Source organism: Rhynchophorus ferrugineus, unplaced genomic scaffold (assembly GCF_030347505.1).
Source record: "Rhynchophorus ferrugineus isolate W39M unplaced genomic scaffold, kcgeb_rfMv2 rfM1, whole genome shotgun sequence".
In the NCBI taxonomy this organism is placed as follows: domain Eukaryota; kingdom Metazoa; phylum Arthropoda; class Insecta; order Coleoptera; family Curculionidae; genus Rhynchophorus; species Rhynchophorus ferrugineus.
In genome coordinates, this window is record NW_027472580.1 from 41,514,326 (window position 1) to 41,530,695 (window position 16,370).

Sequence of the window (16,370 nt, forward strand, 5' to 3'; positions counted from 1 at the left end):
TAAGTAAACGTGAAGCAACTAGTCATTTCGAGATACTGCCTAGTATATAATTATAGGGTTGTAAATAATATTTAATAATAGCATAAGTTTAATAGCGGTAATAAACTCAGAAAACAATAGATTAGGCAATATGTTAATTGTCCGTATATGTAATACGTTCCATAATTTGAATATCGTTAGGCAGTAATCTTTTTAATTTACTTTTAGTAAAAACTATCGATACAAAATCTAGACAATTTTAAGTGTATATTAGAAAAACAATACAAGTCTCTTTTCGTTTCTCTTTTATTTGCATAAATTAATCTGCAAATATATATTTAGATTATACTTAACTTAAACAAAAAAAAGCAAAAATAATATAAAAATAAATAATAAATAAAGCAATATAAATTATATAAATAAAAAGAATATAAAAGAAATAGGTCGAAACGTCGAAGAATTATGATTACAAATTTAAGTTACTATAGAATGGATAAGTTAAATATAGAATAAGTTAGATGAGCTTCAGTATAATATTCAGAAAATATTATTTGTTTCAACGGTCCTGTTATTGTAATGAAGACTTTGTCTTGATATGAAAATTGTATGTAGATTTGACGAACACATCGTTTAATTGTTTGATAGTCCTCTCCCAGATTCCGAATGATCGCTGAGATCTTTCTACCACCTCATTCGCTGTTATACAAGTGAGAGGAAGGCATGTTCAGCTAATATTTTTATGCTTGCAATTTCTCAGTATTTTCAAAAATGTTTAAAAACAGCGTATCTTCTTGAAGTCATTGAAGTATATTTCATCGGGTCCAAGTTACCCCATTAAAATAATTTCTCTATAGATAATGAGCAGACGCTTGTGCTCTTTTGCCCATCACATGATTTATGTTTCGCTAAATATTTTTTTGTATTCTACAAATGGCCAATTTGACTAAATATTTGATACGTATTTTTTTGATTTGATTTGATTTGTGATATTTTTTCACATAATTTACATAGAGAATCGTTAAAATACCTTCAAATGTGTTTATAATATAGATTCCTAAACTGTGAACGGATGTTCCAATATCTCTAGAGTTTAAAATTACACTGAATAAATAATATGGTTGCATGTTGCCAACTCTGCTTTCGTGTAAATAATGCAACAAGTATAAATAACTCAGTTAACATGCCAAATCCTTGGAGGTTACTTAATAGCAGTGTATTCTGGTGCTTTGTTTTGTGATTGAGATGTTGCCCAACTTTTAACGGGTATTCACGTTTATGATAGCTTGAGTTACGGTTTTTTTTTACTTTTCGAATTAAAATAATTGAGCATAGAGGCATATAAACCCCTTTTCCCATCACATAGAAAAATTAATTTAAAAAAATTTGGCTATTCATTTTAAAGTAGTAAAATTTTTCAACAATTAACCAAATACTATGGGATTATCGCAATTATAAATTCACAGTTACATTCAATTAGTGAGTTACATACATTTTACGAATTCCGGGTTTGCCAAGGATATAAAATGGGTTAACTAAATAAAATGCCAATGTCACCATCCAGCCAGGATTCCATCTATCAAGTCCGTTAGTGGGATATAATGGTATAATACTTAGAATCAATCAATCTCAAACAAGACAAAAGGATATAATACCAGCACACCTGAAATTTAAAAAAATTATAAAGTAGCACTAACTAGAACAAGTCATTCTGGAACAGTTTAATTGATATAAAACTAGCCGTTTAAATAGAATGAACTGATTTATGGTAATTGCGAATTAGAGTAGTTAGGTTCAGACTGTCATTATCGGTGGTTTTCCCTTGTTTTGTGTAAGTTAGTTGTTCCTTTGACTTAAGGGAAAAGTTTCAGTGCAACTTCCGAACTTTGCGAACGGTATAAAAGCAATAGTGGGCTTTCGTAACCCATTTTCTCTCTCGGGCATTGTAACGTCATTGGTTTTATTTCTCGTTCAGTCGCAAACTTTAGTGATTAATCTAAATTGATCGGAAATATATATTTTTGTCTCGGTTGGTTTCAGCTAATATATTTCTGTTCCTAATCGAGATATGTTTTTCGTTTTTGCGAGTGTGACTTTCTTCGTTTTTTTCATTTTCAAAAGAAATTAGAGTTAATTAGACTTACACACTTTTTCTTTAGTACAATTTTTTTTAATATCAAGATCTATCGTCTTTTCAAAATAATACTGAACTCAGGCCATCTATTTATTTACCTATCGCATTTCGTAAATTCCTTTTAGAGTTAAACAATATTTTCCTTTTCATTTTATTCTAGTTAAAAAGAGATGAAATGTTTTCCGATACGTTCGAACATGTAATCTAGTCAGCATACAAAATGCCTCCGGTAGTCAAAAGAAAAAAACAGTAACGTTTACAAGATTCTTCAAAATAAAAAATATTAAAAATTATTATTATCATGAAAATGCTGAAATCAGTAGATAGTAGGTCAGAGTTAGAAACAAATTACGTCTGTACTCAGTTACTTTGAACGAGAACCGGATAATGAATACTAATACGAGGGGGAAACCAAATATAAACGGTAATTTTACTATTTAGTTTAGCACGTAATTCCGATCTAGAGGATTCGATGCTCGATTTTTATGAGACTAAACCTGACTAAAATATAACAAAAAAGTAGAAACAATATCTTGAGTTGACTGAAAAGAAACCGTTCTCATACGAAGGAGGTGACGAATCGATGCGATTTCTCTCAGAAATCAAATTTATAAAATACCTAAAAACATTGAATTTTTTTTTTAATGAAACATAATTTATTACAATTAATACAGAGGAAACTGTTAGTGTGGAAGAAAGGATGAAAACTTAGAAATATGCAGCCCTTTGAGGGATGTAGGATGTATGGAACTTCTCTACTTACACAATTGGGAAACATGGGATTTAAATGGTGTAAAGATATTGCTTTTAAGAGAACAACATTTTTAAAAGTATATAATAAAATCAAGGAATACTTGTTATTGTGTATTTTGATGAGACTTCAATATTTCAAAGTGGAGCACAACATAAAAATTGATAAAAAAGGGCGAACATAACATTTGATTAGGTTTAGTTAGCCATAATATTTATTAATCATTTATTGTAGAAATGGTATACTGACCTTCGTGCTGGAAATATGAATGGTTTTCTTGCTGGAGCAGAGTTAGTGTTTCCCTCCAAGTCATAGGGCAACTACCATGAAGAAATGAACTATTAGTTATTTTTATAGGAAATACACCAGGTACCAGGTGCACTAGTGGAAAAGATCCCAACAAACGCATCGAAACAGGCTGTAATTAAGAAATAGCTTGCAATACATAAATAAAATTTTGAAGAGACAATGCTTTAGAGTGAACGATTTCAAATTAAGAGGCAGTAAATATAAATGAAATGTTTAATTGATTTTTACTTAGTTTAATTTTTTAGAAATAGGTCTGAAAATAATTTCACAGAATATCACATCTCCTCCCTAGTACTGGATATTCCTCCCTAGTACTGGATTGGCAAGTAATTATTGTAATAGACATGCAGCTCGAAAAACATATGCATAAGAACTGCCTGGATATATAAAAATACAGCTAGATAACAACATAACAAGATGAGCACAAGGGAAACATTGTAATGAAGGAGACAAGAACGAAACATATGAAGATAAATATACTTCCTCATTAATGTAAAATACCTTACTTTGATATACTTAGTTAATTAGGTCTCTAAGGCCTCCAAGGAACATCAATATATAAATAAAACTCTACCTCATAGGTGGTATGGAAATACAATATATCCTTCAGTCCTTCAGTCATATCTGTATTGTTGCTTATTTGTTATATAAATTTGACATTTTTGTTGATGGTTTGAATATTTTGGATCTGTTGTAGATGATTTTTATACTTGGTCATGAAGATTCATTATGTTGACAAGAAGCTGCCATTATTTAGAAACTCTTTATGCTTTCCAAAGTTTACTTATTTATTTTAGTATATTCTAGCGCTATTCTGGTCTAGTAATTCTAAATATCAAAATCATTTTTCATATTTTTAAAGTTTAACTTTAAAAATATATACTTAGGAAGGGTTTTTCAAAAACGTAAAATATTAGTGACACGGAATCTAGACTACGCGAAATATTGCCGAATAGAGTAAATGTTTTTATCTCTTTTTTATTTGAGAGCATATGATATCGTAAGATTTACTAAATCGATTTACTTGAAATTTGGTATGAAGTTCCTCTATACGATTTTAAAATTATAACTTACTAAAAACTAGGTTTGGATTCCTGCCTCTAGATTAGGATACTTCCTTATACTGAACATATTTTTACTGAAGAATTTTTGTCTGAATCTGTTGGCGCGTTTGACATTTATGTTCCGGTCTTTTCAGTATCAAACTTGAGATACATTTTGGAGTCGGTAGTGGCGATGGAAAAATTGAAGTATTTTTTTCAACTATAGGTTATGAACATTGTGTTATCAAAATTTAGAAATCATCTTTAGTATCTACTTCGAATTCAACGTTTCATTAAACTTTCAGTAAAATCTGCGAAAAACGGATATATTTTTAATTATTAATTGTTTATTTTCTGTCCCTGTTTTTACTGAATATTATAATGTAATTTTGAACCATTTTAAAGTAATTTATACATTATTATTTAATGAAGCTATCATATGCTTGATATACGGTATAACTAGAACCTTTTTGTTTCAAATGTTACCCCTCAGTTCTAATAATATTCGAAAAAAATAATTATACTTTTTTCGTATATTCGTGTAGAAAACTTAATGGTGACATGCATGTTTAAGTCTATACGCTTTTAAAAAATTCATAAATATGGAAAAATGCTAAATGTTCAAACCAAACGTTAACTGTGAACTCATGAACGGAAAACGCCATGCGAAGTAATAAAATCAATTTTTAGGCTTGCTGTTTAGTGCTGGGCATGTACTGCATATTGAACGAAAAATTATGAGATTTTTGTTTAATGATTCATTAGTTTGCAACTATGTCCAAAGAAAAAAAGTATTGATTTTCATATATTGTTTTACTGTTTCACTCTAAACATAGACAAGATAAATGTTTCGTTCAGAAAACATCCAATAAATATAGAAATCAATATTGTATTTATAGAAAACAAAGAGGTCAAAAATTGGAAAGAGAAAACTGTTATTTTTTAAATTATATTTTAGAGTCTCCTTTTTATCAACTAAGGTATGGTTTGGTTTCGAAAACATTCGGTCTTGCCCGGCTTGGTTATTGGCGTGACTGGGATCATTTTCTTTGTCGGATTTTGCAAAAAGTAGATGGAAACTCAGCAAAATTTCTCAATGAGCGTCTATAGTGAGTAATATAATTTTTCCTATAGTTTGTGCTCATGTAATTGTGACAAACAATGATACTGTAATATTGAAGCATCTTCAGCATTTTTAACAAATTTCTGTGATAGCCATTTTCCCAGCCATTGGATCTTTCTGTTACGTGTAAAGGTCTAAAAACAGTAAATTCATCAACTGCTATGAAACTGCTTCTATATGAAAGTGTTAACATTTTTGGTTCTTCAGACGATTCTTTGTTACTGACATCAGAATCACAACTTTGAAATCATTGAATCAAAACTCTATAACTGAAAAATAAAGCAGTAGCATCAACATAAGTTTCTAAAAGTATTTAATAGGCTTTGGCACCAGATATGTTCAAATCAAACAACAAAAGTGAAGAATGTCCAAAATGCAATTTCGAACCTTGAAAGGAATAACTCAATCGTATTAAACGGAAAAATGTTACTTTACGTAGATAAATATTAAAACTATTGAATCTAATAGTTAGGTTAGATTGTTTAACAATTATAAGTTGGTGCTTTACATTTTCATCGCTAATAAAACAGAATGAAAGCACCTAACAGTTTTCTTTTATTTATTTTTTAAATTATATTACGGCACCTTAATTAACAAAGTAAAGCAAATTTGACAAGTATGTTAAATTCTCTAGTGTCTTCGCTAGATATCATTTTTCTGTTATTGATAAAGATAACAGTAAAGTTCCTTGATATAACCATCACCAACACCAATCCAGTTCTTATCGCTAATAAATATTTTCCAACTGAATCAGTTGTTTTTGTGTGTAAAAAATAACTTTAATGCAGCATTATATTAGCACTATATTTTAACTATTACTATACCAAGTTAGATTTAGACATATTTGACAACAACTTTTGTTTTATTTATGCCACCTTGAAATTAGAACTTTCCCTCTGTAAATACTAAATAATAAGTTCTTAAGGGCTATCTTCAAGGAATAAATAACTTAACTAGCAGGGTTATAGTCTATTCTGCTACCCTACCAAACTTTAAGATACAAATTTGATAACAAGTCCTTCTGAATAGTTTATTTGCGACCTCGTGTCAAATTATACGGTAATGAAATGAAAATATTTCATGATGCACTTACCCCGTCCACAGGACAAACTCCACATTGTCGTTTTGCCGCGTCATCATCATTTTTGCAGCCGATTCTATTAGTTCCCATGTGGCGTCACAACTATAGTCGCCGTACGGTCCTAAGGGCTTTCGCTGGGCCCTGGTTCCGGAACTGCCATCGTAATCTGGCCTCCAACAACCTATTAAATATGATTTAGTGTCAATGACAATTAATCCCCACAGAAATTTCGATTGGTTAAATATAGTCCTTTTCATATCTCAAAATTAAGGAACACTAATAAAATATAATGATGAACATGATAATGATTAAAGAGCAGCTGAAATATCAACCTTAATTCCTTCTATTTTTTATGTTATTATTTAACTTAATATTGATACATTATTAGCATATATTATAAATAAATATCATTTCAATAAATTTGGGTTTTAGGCGAAAAAAAGTTAATTCAAAGTAATTTAAAACTTATATATTTTCTCTTATTTTCTAACATCTTTATTTACAAAAAAGCGTGAATTTAACGTCTGATATAAAAAGCATAACAAGAAGTTAATAATGTAACATATGGGCAGAAAAGTCCCAGGCGAAACAAAGAAAATGCGTTTTTTTGGTTCAAAATTGGCTTTATTCAATAACGTAATCTCCATCAAGAGCCACACGACCAGTTCAGCGTCGCTCTAACATTTTAATGTTACTTTTGCAGAGCGATTTATCTTTTGCCACAAAATAGGCCTGTCACCAGTTGCTGTCCACTCAGGTGACGATCGCTTTGATTCTGGAGTGATCTGTTAAATCCATGTTTCGTCCATTGTAACGCAAAAATTCCGGTTTGTTACGTTTAAACATGGACAAACACTGCTCAGAATCATCAACACGTTTTTGTTTCTGGTTAACAGTAAGCAAACGCTGTATCCACATTCAACAGAGCTTTTTCATAGTCAAATACTCATTCAATATAAAACCAACATGTTAGCTAACTCATGCAACTTCACTTTTCGATCATTCAAAATTATTTCGTCGATTCTTTAAAAGTTTTCTGGATCTAGCACTTCATCTGGACGTTCACTGCGTTCTGCATCATCGGTGTCTCTTGTTTTTTGTCAGCAAACCGAGAATTAAAGTCACCAAACCAACGTTTTATTTTTATTTCTGATGAAGGAGAGACCCTTTAACACTATTCAAACCAATGCTTCGCCTGAACGGTATTTTTTCCCAACAAGAAACAGTGTAAAATTAAAATACAAAATTGTTTTTGAGCCATAGTTTTGAAAATAACAATAGTAGTGTCACTCTTAGCATAATGACTCACAAACTTATAGAATATAATGAAATTTTAACAGCTTTCTTTTGACGATTAGTACAAACTGAAAAAGCAGCGAATGCAATAAAAGTAGCACCATCCATATGTTAGGCCCTGGACTTTTCAGTCCGTATGTTATGAACATATGGAATTGAAATTTTAAATCCAGCAAAACCTTCATAAAATAAACCGTTTTTAAGGCTTCCGTATTTTCGTATATTTCAAGGCAATATTCATTAAATTTAACTGACAATTAAAGTATAAAATATAATTTCCGATATTATTTTGTAACTTGAACAACAATATAGCTGTTAACTACTTATATACGCAGATATTGAATTTACTGTGATTATTAAACATAAAACATATTAAACTAAACCCCAAATTTGATAGACAGTGTCCACCACAAAAATGTTGTTTTAATTATACTGAATAACTTTTTGGATACTATGTCTAATAACTAAAAGAAAACTGAAGATAATTTATTTATATTGAGAATCAGTGCCTCAGTACTATTAATATAATAAAATCAGAGCCGAAAATTCTTTCGTTAAAATTTTAGATTTTTTATGACTATCGTAGTTACAGCACTCAAGACTTAATCATCCAATAATTTTATCACCTACATGGAGAAATAAATATCAAATAATAAAATAAAATCAATCAAAATGAATGATATTTCCTAGAGTAACTTCAAAAATAGCACTGTTATCAAGATAATTCATACAAATATTTTAGTAACTCAGGTGCATCATTGTTTCAATTGAAAAATATCTTGGTTTTAAAAAATCGCTGATTTTTATAAAATTAATGGAAAATATTAATTAGTTCTTTGAGATGAATCATTCCACGTTTGAAAATGTCACACCTACATTTCTAAAATGATGTTAGATTAAAAAAGATTTATAACGCAATCTGTGTTCTATTCTACAAATATAAATAATGGTTTAAACTAAACATCTTGTATTAAAATTGATCAATAAATGAAATCATGAAATGAGATCAAAATAAAAAATACAAAATTAAATATTGATAAAATAACAACGATCACAAATTTAATAGCTATTCACATGCGCTAATATCTTATTATTAGTATTTAATACATCATGACCACTTAACTGTTAAAAGAAATTTTAAGAATGTGTTCGTTTACTCGACAATAATGGCGGCATTATCGTACACAATCATATTTTGTATAAATGTGAATACGTTTGAGATATTTGAAAAATCGCTTATACCAATCGAATACTGCTGACCTTTTCAAGATATTTCTCGGATCTTTTCAGGATTAAAATTCCTGACAATTCAACTTCCTTTGTGATCGACTGATTTATTGAAAAATGCCGAATTCCGATTCGGAATATTTTCTGTATATCCATGAAGGAGGTCAGAATAAAAGATTTATTTTATGTCTAAAATGCAAGGTAATCTTTGTAATAAAAACTTAATAAACCTATTATTACGATATCAATTCTTCCATTATTTTTAGTGGGATGTTGTTTAAGATAAAGGTTGTTTCTTCAAAGAAGTAAATTCTTTATTATTATTGACGCAGCGTTCTTGAGTATATATATGTGTATTATATATTGTATATATGAGTATGAATATTCTAATGTAAATTACTTACCTTTCCTGATATCGGAATATGAATTAAAGTGTCCATCGTAGTGAATATCTGTGATGTGCCAGAAGTAACCTGAAACCAAAAGGTTTAGTAAGTAAAATACATCTAAATAAATTACCAATTAATTGGATTAGTGACTAATTTTGAAGTGTCATTGTATACTAATCCAATATATTAGGATTTCTTAAAAATATATTATTATATAATTTTACATAGTTTTTACATTTTAAGATTTAAAAAATAATTTATTTGGTTTTGTTATTTACTTCGCCCATTAATTATTATCATTAATTATGGATAATAAAGAGTGCGGTCCTCTACAGGCGCAAATCAAACAAGGAAACGATATAAAAACCATGACTTGACTTGTACCCTAGATTTGTCGAAAAATATATCATTATAATTTATAAATGGGATATACCTATAAAATCAATAAAGATATATCTATATTTATAAGTCTAGAGGAGATGGACAAAATAATTTGAACACCTGATATATGACAATATTGATTTATGGATAACGTGTTGAGCTAACATTTGTTTCTAAAACAGCTGCAATTATTTACGAAATAGTGTCTGAACAGTTTCCAATAGAATTGTGTCCCATTATTGTACTAAAAAATCTGCCAATTGCTTCAATGCCTTTGGAAATGGAATTCTACTCTTCACCCTGTGCTCTTCAAAATTCCGCATAACGGTTCAACTATGTTGAGGTCCGGTGATTGTAATGGTCAAATTTATTTAGTTGTGTGTATGGACGTTATGATCTTGAAATATGGCAGTGTTTGACAGCAATATGTTAATCATAGTAAGAACAGTTCATGATGTAATGTAATGAAATGTTTAGGGATCTTCATACATAAACAATTGTAGATTCCTCGGGCTATACAACACTATACCAATTATCAAGGGTCCAGGTTTTATGATCTTTACAGCACTTCTTTGAAAGCTCAGACTTGATTTCTACTGAAGAGGTTTCGTAATCGCAGCCACTAATCCCTCTATTAATGTTAGCTTTGTGCAGCTCCCGACGTACAATTTCATCGGAATGGTATCTACAAGTCTAATATAATATCTATAAAATGTATTAAACAGGTAATTATTTTAAAAAAATTCAGGACCTTCTTTGGTTTTAGGCCTAATAAATATAACAGCAAAATATTTAATAAAACGATATATGAATATGTTAATATTTTTATCCATTTCGGTATCATCGAAAGTAGCATCCCTCATTATACATTTACGTAATTTGATCTGGTTGAATTTCAGTTTTATATGTCTCTAATTTTTGGCTATATCTGATCAAATACATTATCATTGTCAACTTTAGTATAGTACATAACATTTTTTATATATCTATTAATCATTTTCATTATTATCTTTAGGACCGCTGATTTCTGTCACCCTCCCAATTCAAGTCCCTTAAACTTAAATTAAATGTCTAAATAATATATTCAACTATTATTTTAACATTCAATATTGTGAAATATTGGATATGTGGAGTGAAATATTTGGATACGTTTGTTTAAGTCGATCAAATAAAACAGCAAATGCACGTCATCAAAATTTACGACGTCAGAACGTCGCTAAAATTTAGAATTTTGGTTTGCCAAGTTTGTTGGTTAGTAACCTCTAAGTTCTATACATTACTATGTTTTAAAGAGTTTTGTAGACATTTGACAAAAGGGTCGACTAGTAGCAACACAAATCGAATTTTATAACCTGATTCAATTACATGTTCCGAAGCATGAGAGAGAATTCTGTTTCTTTTTAACTAGCGTAAAACGATTACAAATTGAATTTGGCTTATATTCGATGTCATCCATAACGTGCATTGGCTGTTTTATTGGAATAGCATCATTGTATGTAAGAACCTTTTTGGTATAACATATCTTTTATAGCTTGTATATTATAATTATGCCAGTATTATTGCAACAACAAAAGTCTATTTTTGTCTGTGTGTTTAAATTTTAACATGTATGAAAACCTTATTTAAAATGTTCTTTAATATTTCGAAAGTATAAAAAAATAATCTATGTAAAGATCATCTTAGAATATATGCCGAAGAAAAAGCACGTCCAGAATCACCTTTTTATCACTTGAGTCAAATTGTTCAATAAAATTGTTCATTTCCTATTCTTGTTTGATACCAAATATACATAATCTTTGTGAAAAATTTTGTGGTAGGTTTTTTCTATAAAAATATCATCAAGAGCATTATTATAGAAGCAGAGACATGAAATTACATTTACAATCGATAAATATCCAATTGATCGAAATAATGCCATATTAGTCTCTAAAGATCATGTGCTTAAACTAATGAGGCCACGACTGAGCTTACTGGATGTCCTTGAGTACTGTTAGTTTTACGAGCATTATTTTTCTTGTTGAATGTTGTATGAGAAGGTTTTTCATGATTGATACAGTTTCTTATATAGTATAAGTGCTTCGTGACTTTTTCATCAAATATTTAATTAATAGTTTTTCATAAACATTCCTTTTGCCTGATATAGCGTCATGGTATGTCTGATTGTATAACATATTGTCTTAAGTCACAAAATAACATTTTGTTATGAATCGGAGATATTAAAATAAAAAGGCTTGAATCCCTATCACAGAAATACAACACAGAATAAAAAAATACTAAAAAATGCATTACGTCAAATGAGTGAGAAAATCAAGTCAAAGGGATGAAATATATTTTATATGTAGATGTATATTGTTGCATAAGTATATGAGTAAAAAATCGACTTTCTTAAACAAGTTTTTTCAAGTTTCACACACTATGTAGTATTTTCAACAATGCAACAAGGCCTTTGATGAGTACAGATGAGGCGATTACTTTAGATAAGTTCATGGGTAACTCCAGTAGCGTATCAGAAAATAAATGGATACTCGAATATGAACTTTTACTAAAACCAGAATAAGAACGCATGATTATAACGCCATGATTAATTTGTCTATCTGCGGTCAGAGAAAGCAAAGAAGTAGATATAGTAGTAAAAATAGTAGACACCAACGAACTGTTAGTTAAAGATTATAGAAATGAAGAATTGTATGTTTGTCAACTGAAAATTTCGAATATGAATATAAAACAGGATCGATAACAGCGAAATACTGTTTCCCAGCGCTAAGGGTATTTTAACCCCTTGCCAATTTCACTCCGCTGGTTATTAAAACCGAAACAAGAACGTAACCACAAGAGAAAAATAAACACCATGACTAATCCATCTGTCTTCGGTCGCGGAACAGGGGTGGCTTTTTTCATCTGATCCGGAACGAGAAAAAGTAAATAATGTCCTTTTGCGTCGAGATGAGTTAATGGCCTTATTTCACTTTTTAGTTAATTACGCTGTCGGAAACGCTCGGATAAGCTTTATATAGTGCTTTTCCAATGGGAAAACCCATTATGAAAGTATGAGAAATTGTGTGGTTATGAATGGATTGGCACTGAACAACACCACGCGATATTTTTTGTCCGATCATTATTTTCTACTCCGAACTAAATCCAATTATTGGTTTATTGAATTTTTTATTTAGCATGACGACGTATGAGTTGAATAAATTATAACGTGATTAATTAGCCTATTATTTTAGTGCTGATAAGTTGGTTGTTCAATAAAGTTGGCCATTCAATAAGAAATATACAATTTAATTGTTTGATGTACACATTGAAATAAATTTTATACACTTTATTTTTTTATTGATCGAACTCATTTCCATTATCAAAGGAATAATCAGTAACATTGCGAAAATAAACTTACATCCCTTATGATATTGAGATAAAAGAGAAAGACAAATCTGACGAATAAGCTATGAAAGCAATCCCTAATTTAGTTCGCCGATGGCCATGGCTTCTAGAGCTGTTTTACAGTCTATGTTTACTTCCTGAAAAATCTGTTTTTTAATTTTATAAATCTAAGATACTCCCACCGATTTCCATATTTATCCAAAACGTTTATTATAACATGTATTGTAGCTTCTGTTCAGTAAATCTAAAAGTAACATTTATTTTGCACTCCAAAACACCGACTGTATGGTACCAACCCTTATTTCATTTCTAACGTGATAATATGAACTAGTTTCAAACCAAAGAAATGGGCTCACAATACTTTATAACCAACTTCAAAAAAGGGAGAGGTTCTATGCTCAGCTGTATATTTTTTTAATGCCTGTTCGCGGACTTCCCCGTCAATTATGAATCGATTTTCATGAATGTACTTCTCAGGTGTTTTCATTCGAACTAAGTTAGAATTTGTTGGGGGGAAGAGGGCGAAAGCTAAGGAAAACCTTAAAATTTAAAAGCACGTACAGTGTTTTCACAAATTTTTTTAACTAAAATAAACAGATATTTAAGTATAATATTATTGCTTAATTATCACTACATAGTATAAAACAAAGTCGCCTTTTCTGTCCCTATATCCCTATGTGCGCTTAAATCTTTAAAACTACGCAACGGATTTTGATGCGGTTTTTTTCAATAGATAGAGTGATTCAAGAGGAAGGTTTATATGTATAATACATGCATAATATACTAAGGCAACATTGCTAATTTTAGAGGTTTCTAACGTGATGTCGTAAATTAACCTATTTTTTTTAGGCTTATTTAGCAATTAGCAAAAACGCTGCCTAACCCTACGAGTTAGATCAAATTAATGTACTACAGTATTGTACACCATAAAAAGGTCTACAAAAAAGTCCGCGATGGTATATGTTTATCTTTTAAGGATAACCCACATTAACCATTTTTATTGTTTACTTTTTACGTGAGAAAATGGCTTATTTACGAAGCTATTTTAAGCAATACGGCATTAATCCTTATCGAATTAAGTACCTTAAATACAGTGTGCAATTAATATAGATCAATATGGTTCCTTACAGCATGTAAATTAAACAAATATTTTCGGAGATATTACAAATTTAAAATTTGCGTTTAAAAATGTGTAATGTAATAAAAATTGTATGAATTTAGATATTCCAAAGATAGCAGGAAATCTTCATAGTAAGTATAGAGGAAGAGGAATTGTTTTACTCCAAATTTAATGCGTGCAGGCCAAGGGCAGTAATGAATGAACCAAAAATACTGGATCGATTTTAATCATGTTTTCATTGAGTGACATAGGCATATATATTTCATGCCCGTGCAAAGTCGGAGTTGGGCGCTATGTTTTTATATACAACGTTCATATTTTTTCTGTAGTGTTAATTTAGTATCAGCATTGCACCCGTGCGAAGCCGGGGCGGGTCGCTAGTTCAGTATAAAAGCCATTCAGTTTGCTTTTTAAGCACTAACCATATTATATGAGAAATCGTAGAAACATGGCAGGCAACTGTTTCTATGGTGTAATAGTTAGAACATTAGCTTACATGCGGAGGTCGCGGGTTCGATTCCCAACAGAGGAGCAACTTTCTTTTTTCTAGTTTGGTTGGAACATTTGTCAAATCACATAGACTAGGTAGCGGGCCCCAGTACCTAAAACATTCCTTATTTTCAATCATTGTTTCTTTATTCCTATTTTCCTCATAAGGGCTATACCTTTACTTGGGTTATCGGTTGTGTAGAATAGAGAATATTATATTTTTATAAAAAAATTGGACCAACTTCGAAAAATAAATAAGGAACACAAGTTATATGGTCATTTATGTCCACCTAAACAACTTACTAACCTTTAGACTTAAGAATAGCTAACACAGCATAATTTTACTATAAATGTAAAGGCAGAATGCCTAGATTTCAGTCCTGCCTATTCCTCTGTATTGTGCATATCAGTGTAGTTAAGTCTCGCTTATTGTAGTCTTAATCATTGTATTGTATTGTAACAATTGTTGTAAACCTCTTCATTATTATTTTTGAAATAAAGTTTGTTTTTTTTAAAGACATTCTGAGTTTCAAACTTAATTGGCGCAGTCGGTAGGATACTTCCGGAATATCATATAGTTCGCAGTGAATTGTGATCACCGTTTGTATCTACAATTAAGAAGAAAGAACCACCACTCAACGTTGTTACTTCAATTGGAAGGCGGACTCCTGCTTTGGAACTGGACAAAGAATCCCAACCATTAGCAGTTAGCATAAGGAACCAGGACAACTTGGCGTAGCTAGTGTCCAAGGCGTATAGCAGACCAGTCGAGAAGTGAATTCTCCTCGCAGACGGCTTCTACTATTACGACATCAGGAGCAATCCAGAGACGAATACATTACTGTAAGTCACTTATTGGTATAATCCTGATTAATTAAGAAACAAGAAGAATAATAATTATTGAATTGAAAATCTTGATATTTATATAACAATTATTGTAAAAAAGGAAATCCAAGGACAACTTATTCATTAAAAGTTGTATCCCATTGGTGCATTCCATATAATTTCATTGATATTTATATACGATTTATATAACAATTATTGTAAAAAAGGAAATCCAAGGACAACTTATTCAATAAAAGTTGTATCCCATTGGTGCATTCCATATAATTTCATTGATATTTATATACTATTTTTATATAACAAATATTGTAAAAGGAAATCCAAGGATAACTTAGCTTGATAATTATAGATAGTATAATATAATAATTAAGTTATATCCTATTGGTACATTCCATATATGTATATTGTAATTTCATTATTTTTATAAACTAGTTGTATGAAAAGATTTACGAAAAAATTAGAGGGAATAACATACCCAACTATTAGAAACAGAAATAGAGAAAGCTCCGACGAAAGTTTAGAAAATATTTATTCACACCTAATTAACTTTTTTGATACCGATATGGCAGAATCATTAAGATCAACTGTTCAGTTATTGAAAACATTCGACGGAACTTCATCTAAATTAGATAGCTTTATTAACCAAATAGACACATTTTATGCTCGATATTATACGAATGATCAATCCCAACAAGAATATGTGCTGTTAGCAATCAAATCAAAAATAATTGGTGAAGCTGAAGATTTCATACTTACACGTCCCGATCTAATTTCTTGGGATCAAATTAAAATAGCTCTTCAACAAAAATTCAGTGACCCAATCACTA

The 16,370-nt window shown here is 30.2% G+C and overlaps 1 protein-coding gene across 1 annotated transcript in view; it reads right to left on the bottom strand.

Annotated features, from left to right (window-relative positions):
- Positions 1-16,370, bottom strand: part of LOC143197466 (acid sphingomyelinase-like phosphodiesterase 3b) — a 449,763-nt gene that overhangs the window by 199,573 nt on the left and 233,820 nt on the right. The window contains exons 2-3 of the mRNA XM_076405998.1: positions 9,345-9,413; positions 6,430-6,598 (exon numbers count right to left, since the gene is read on the bottom strand). Of these exons, the coding sequence (XP_076262113.1) occupies positions 6,430-6,598; positions 9,345-9,413 (238 nt within the window). The remainder of the gene's footprint in view (positions 1-6,429; positions 6,599-9,344; positions 9,414-16,370) is intronic.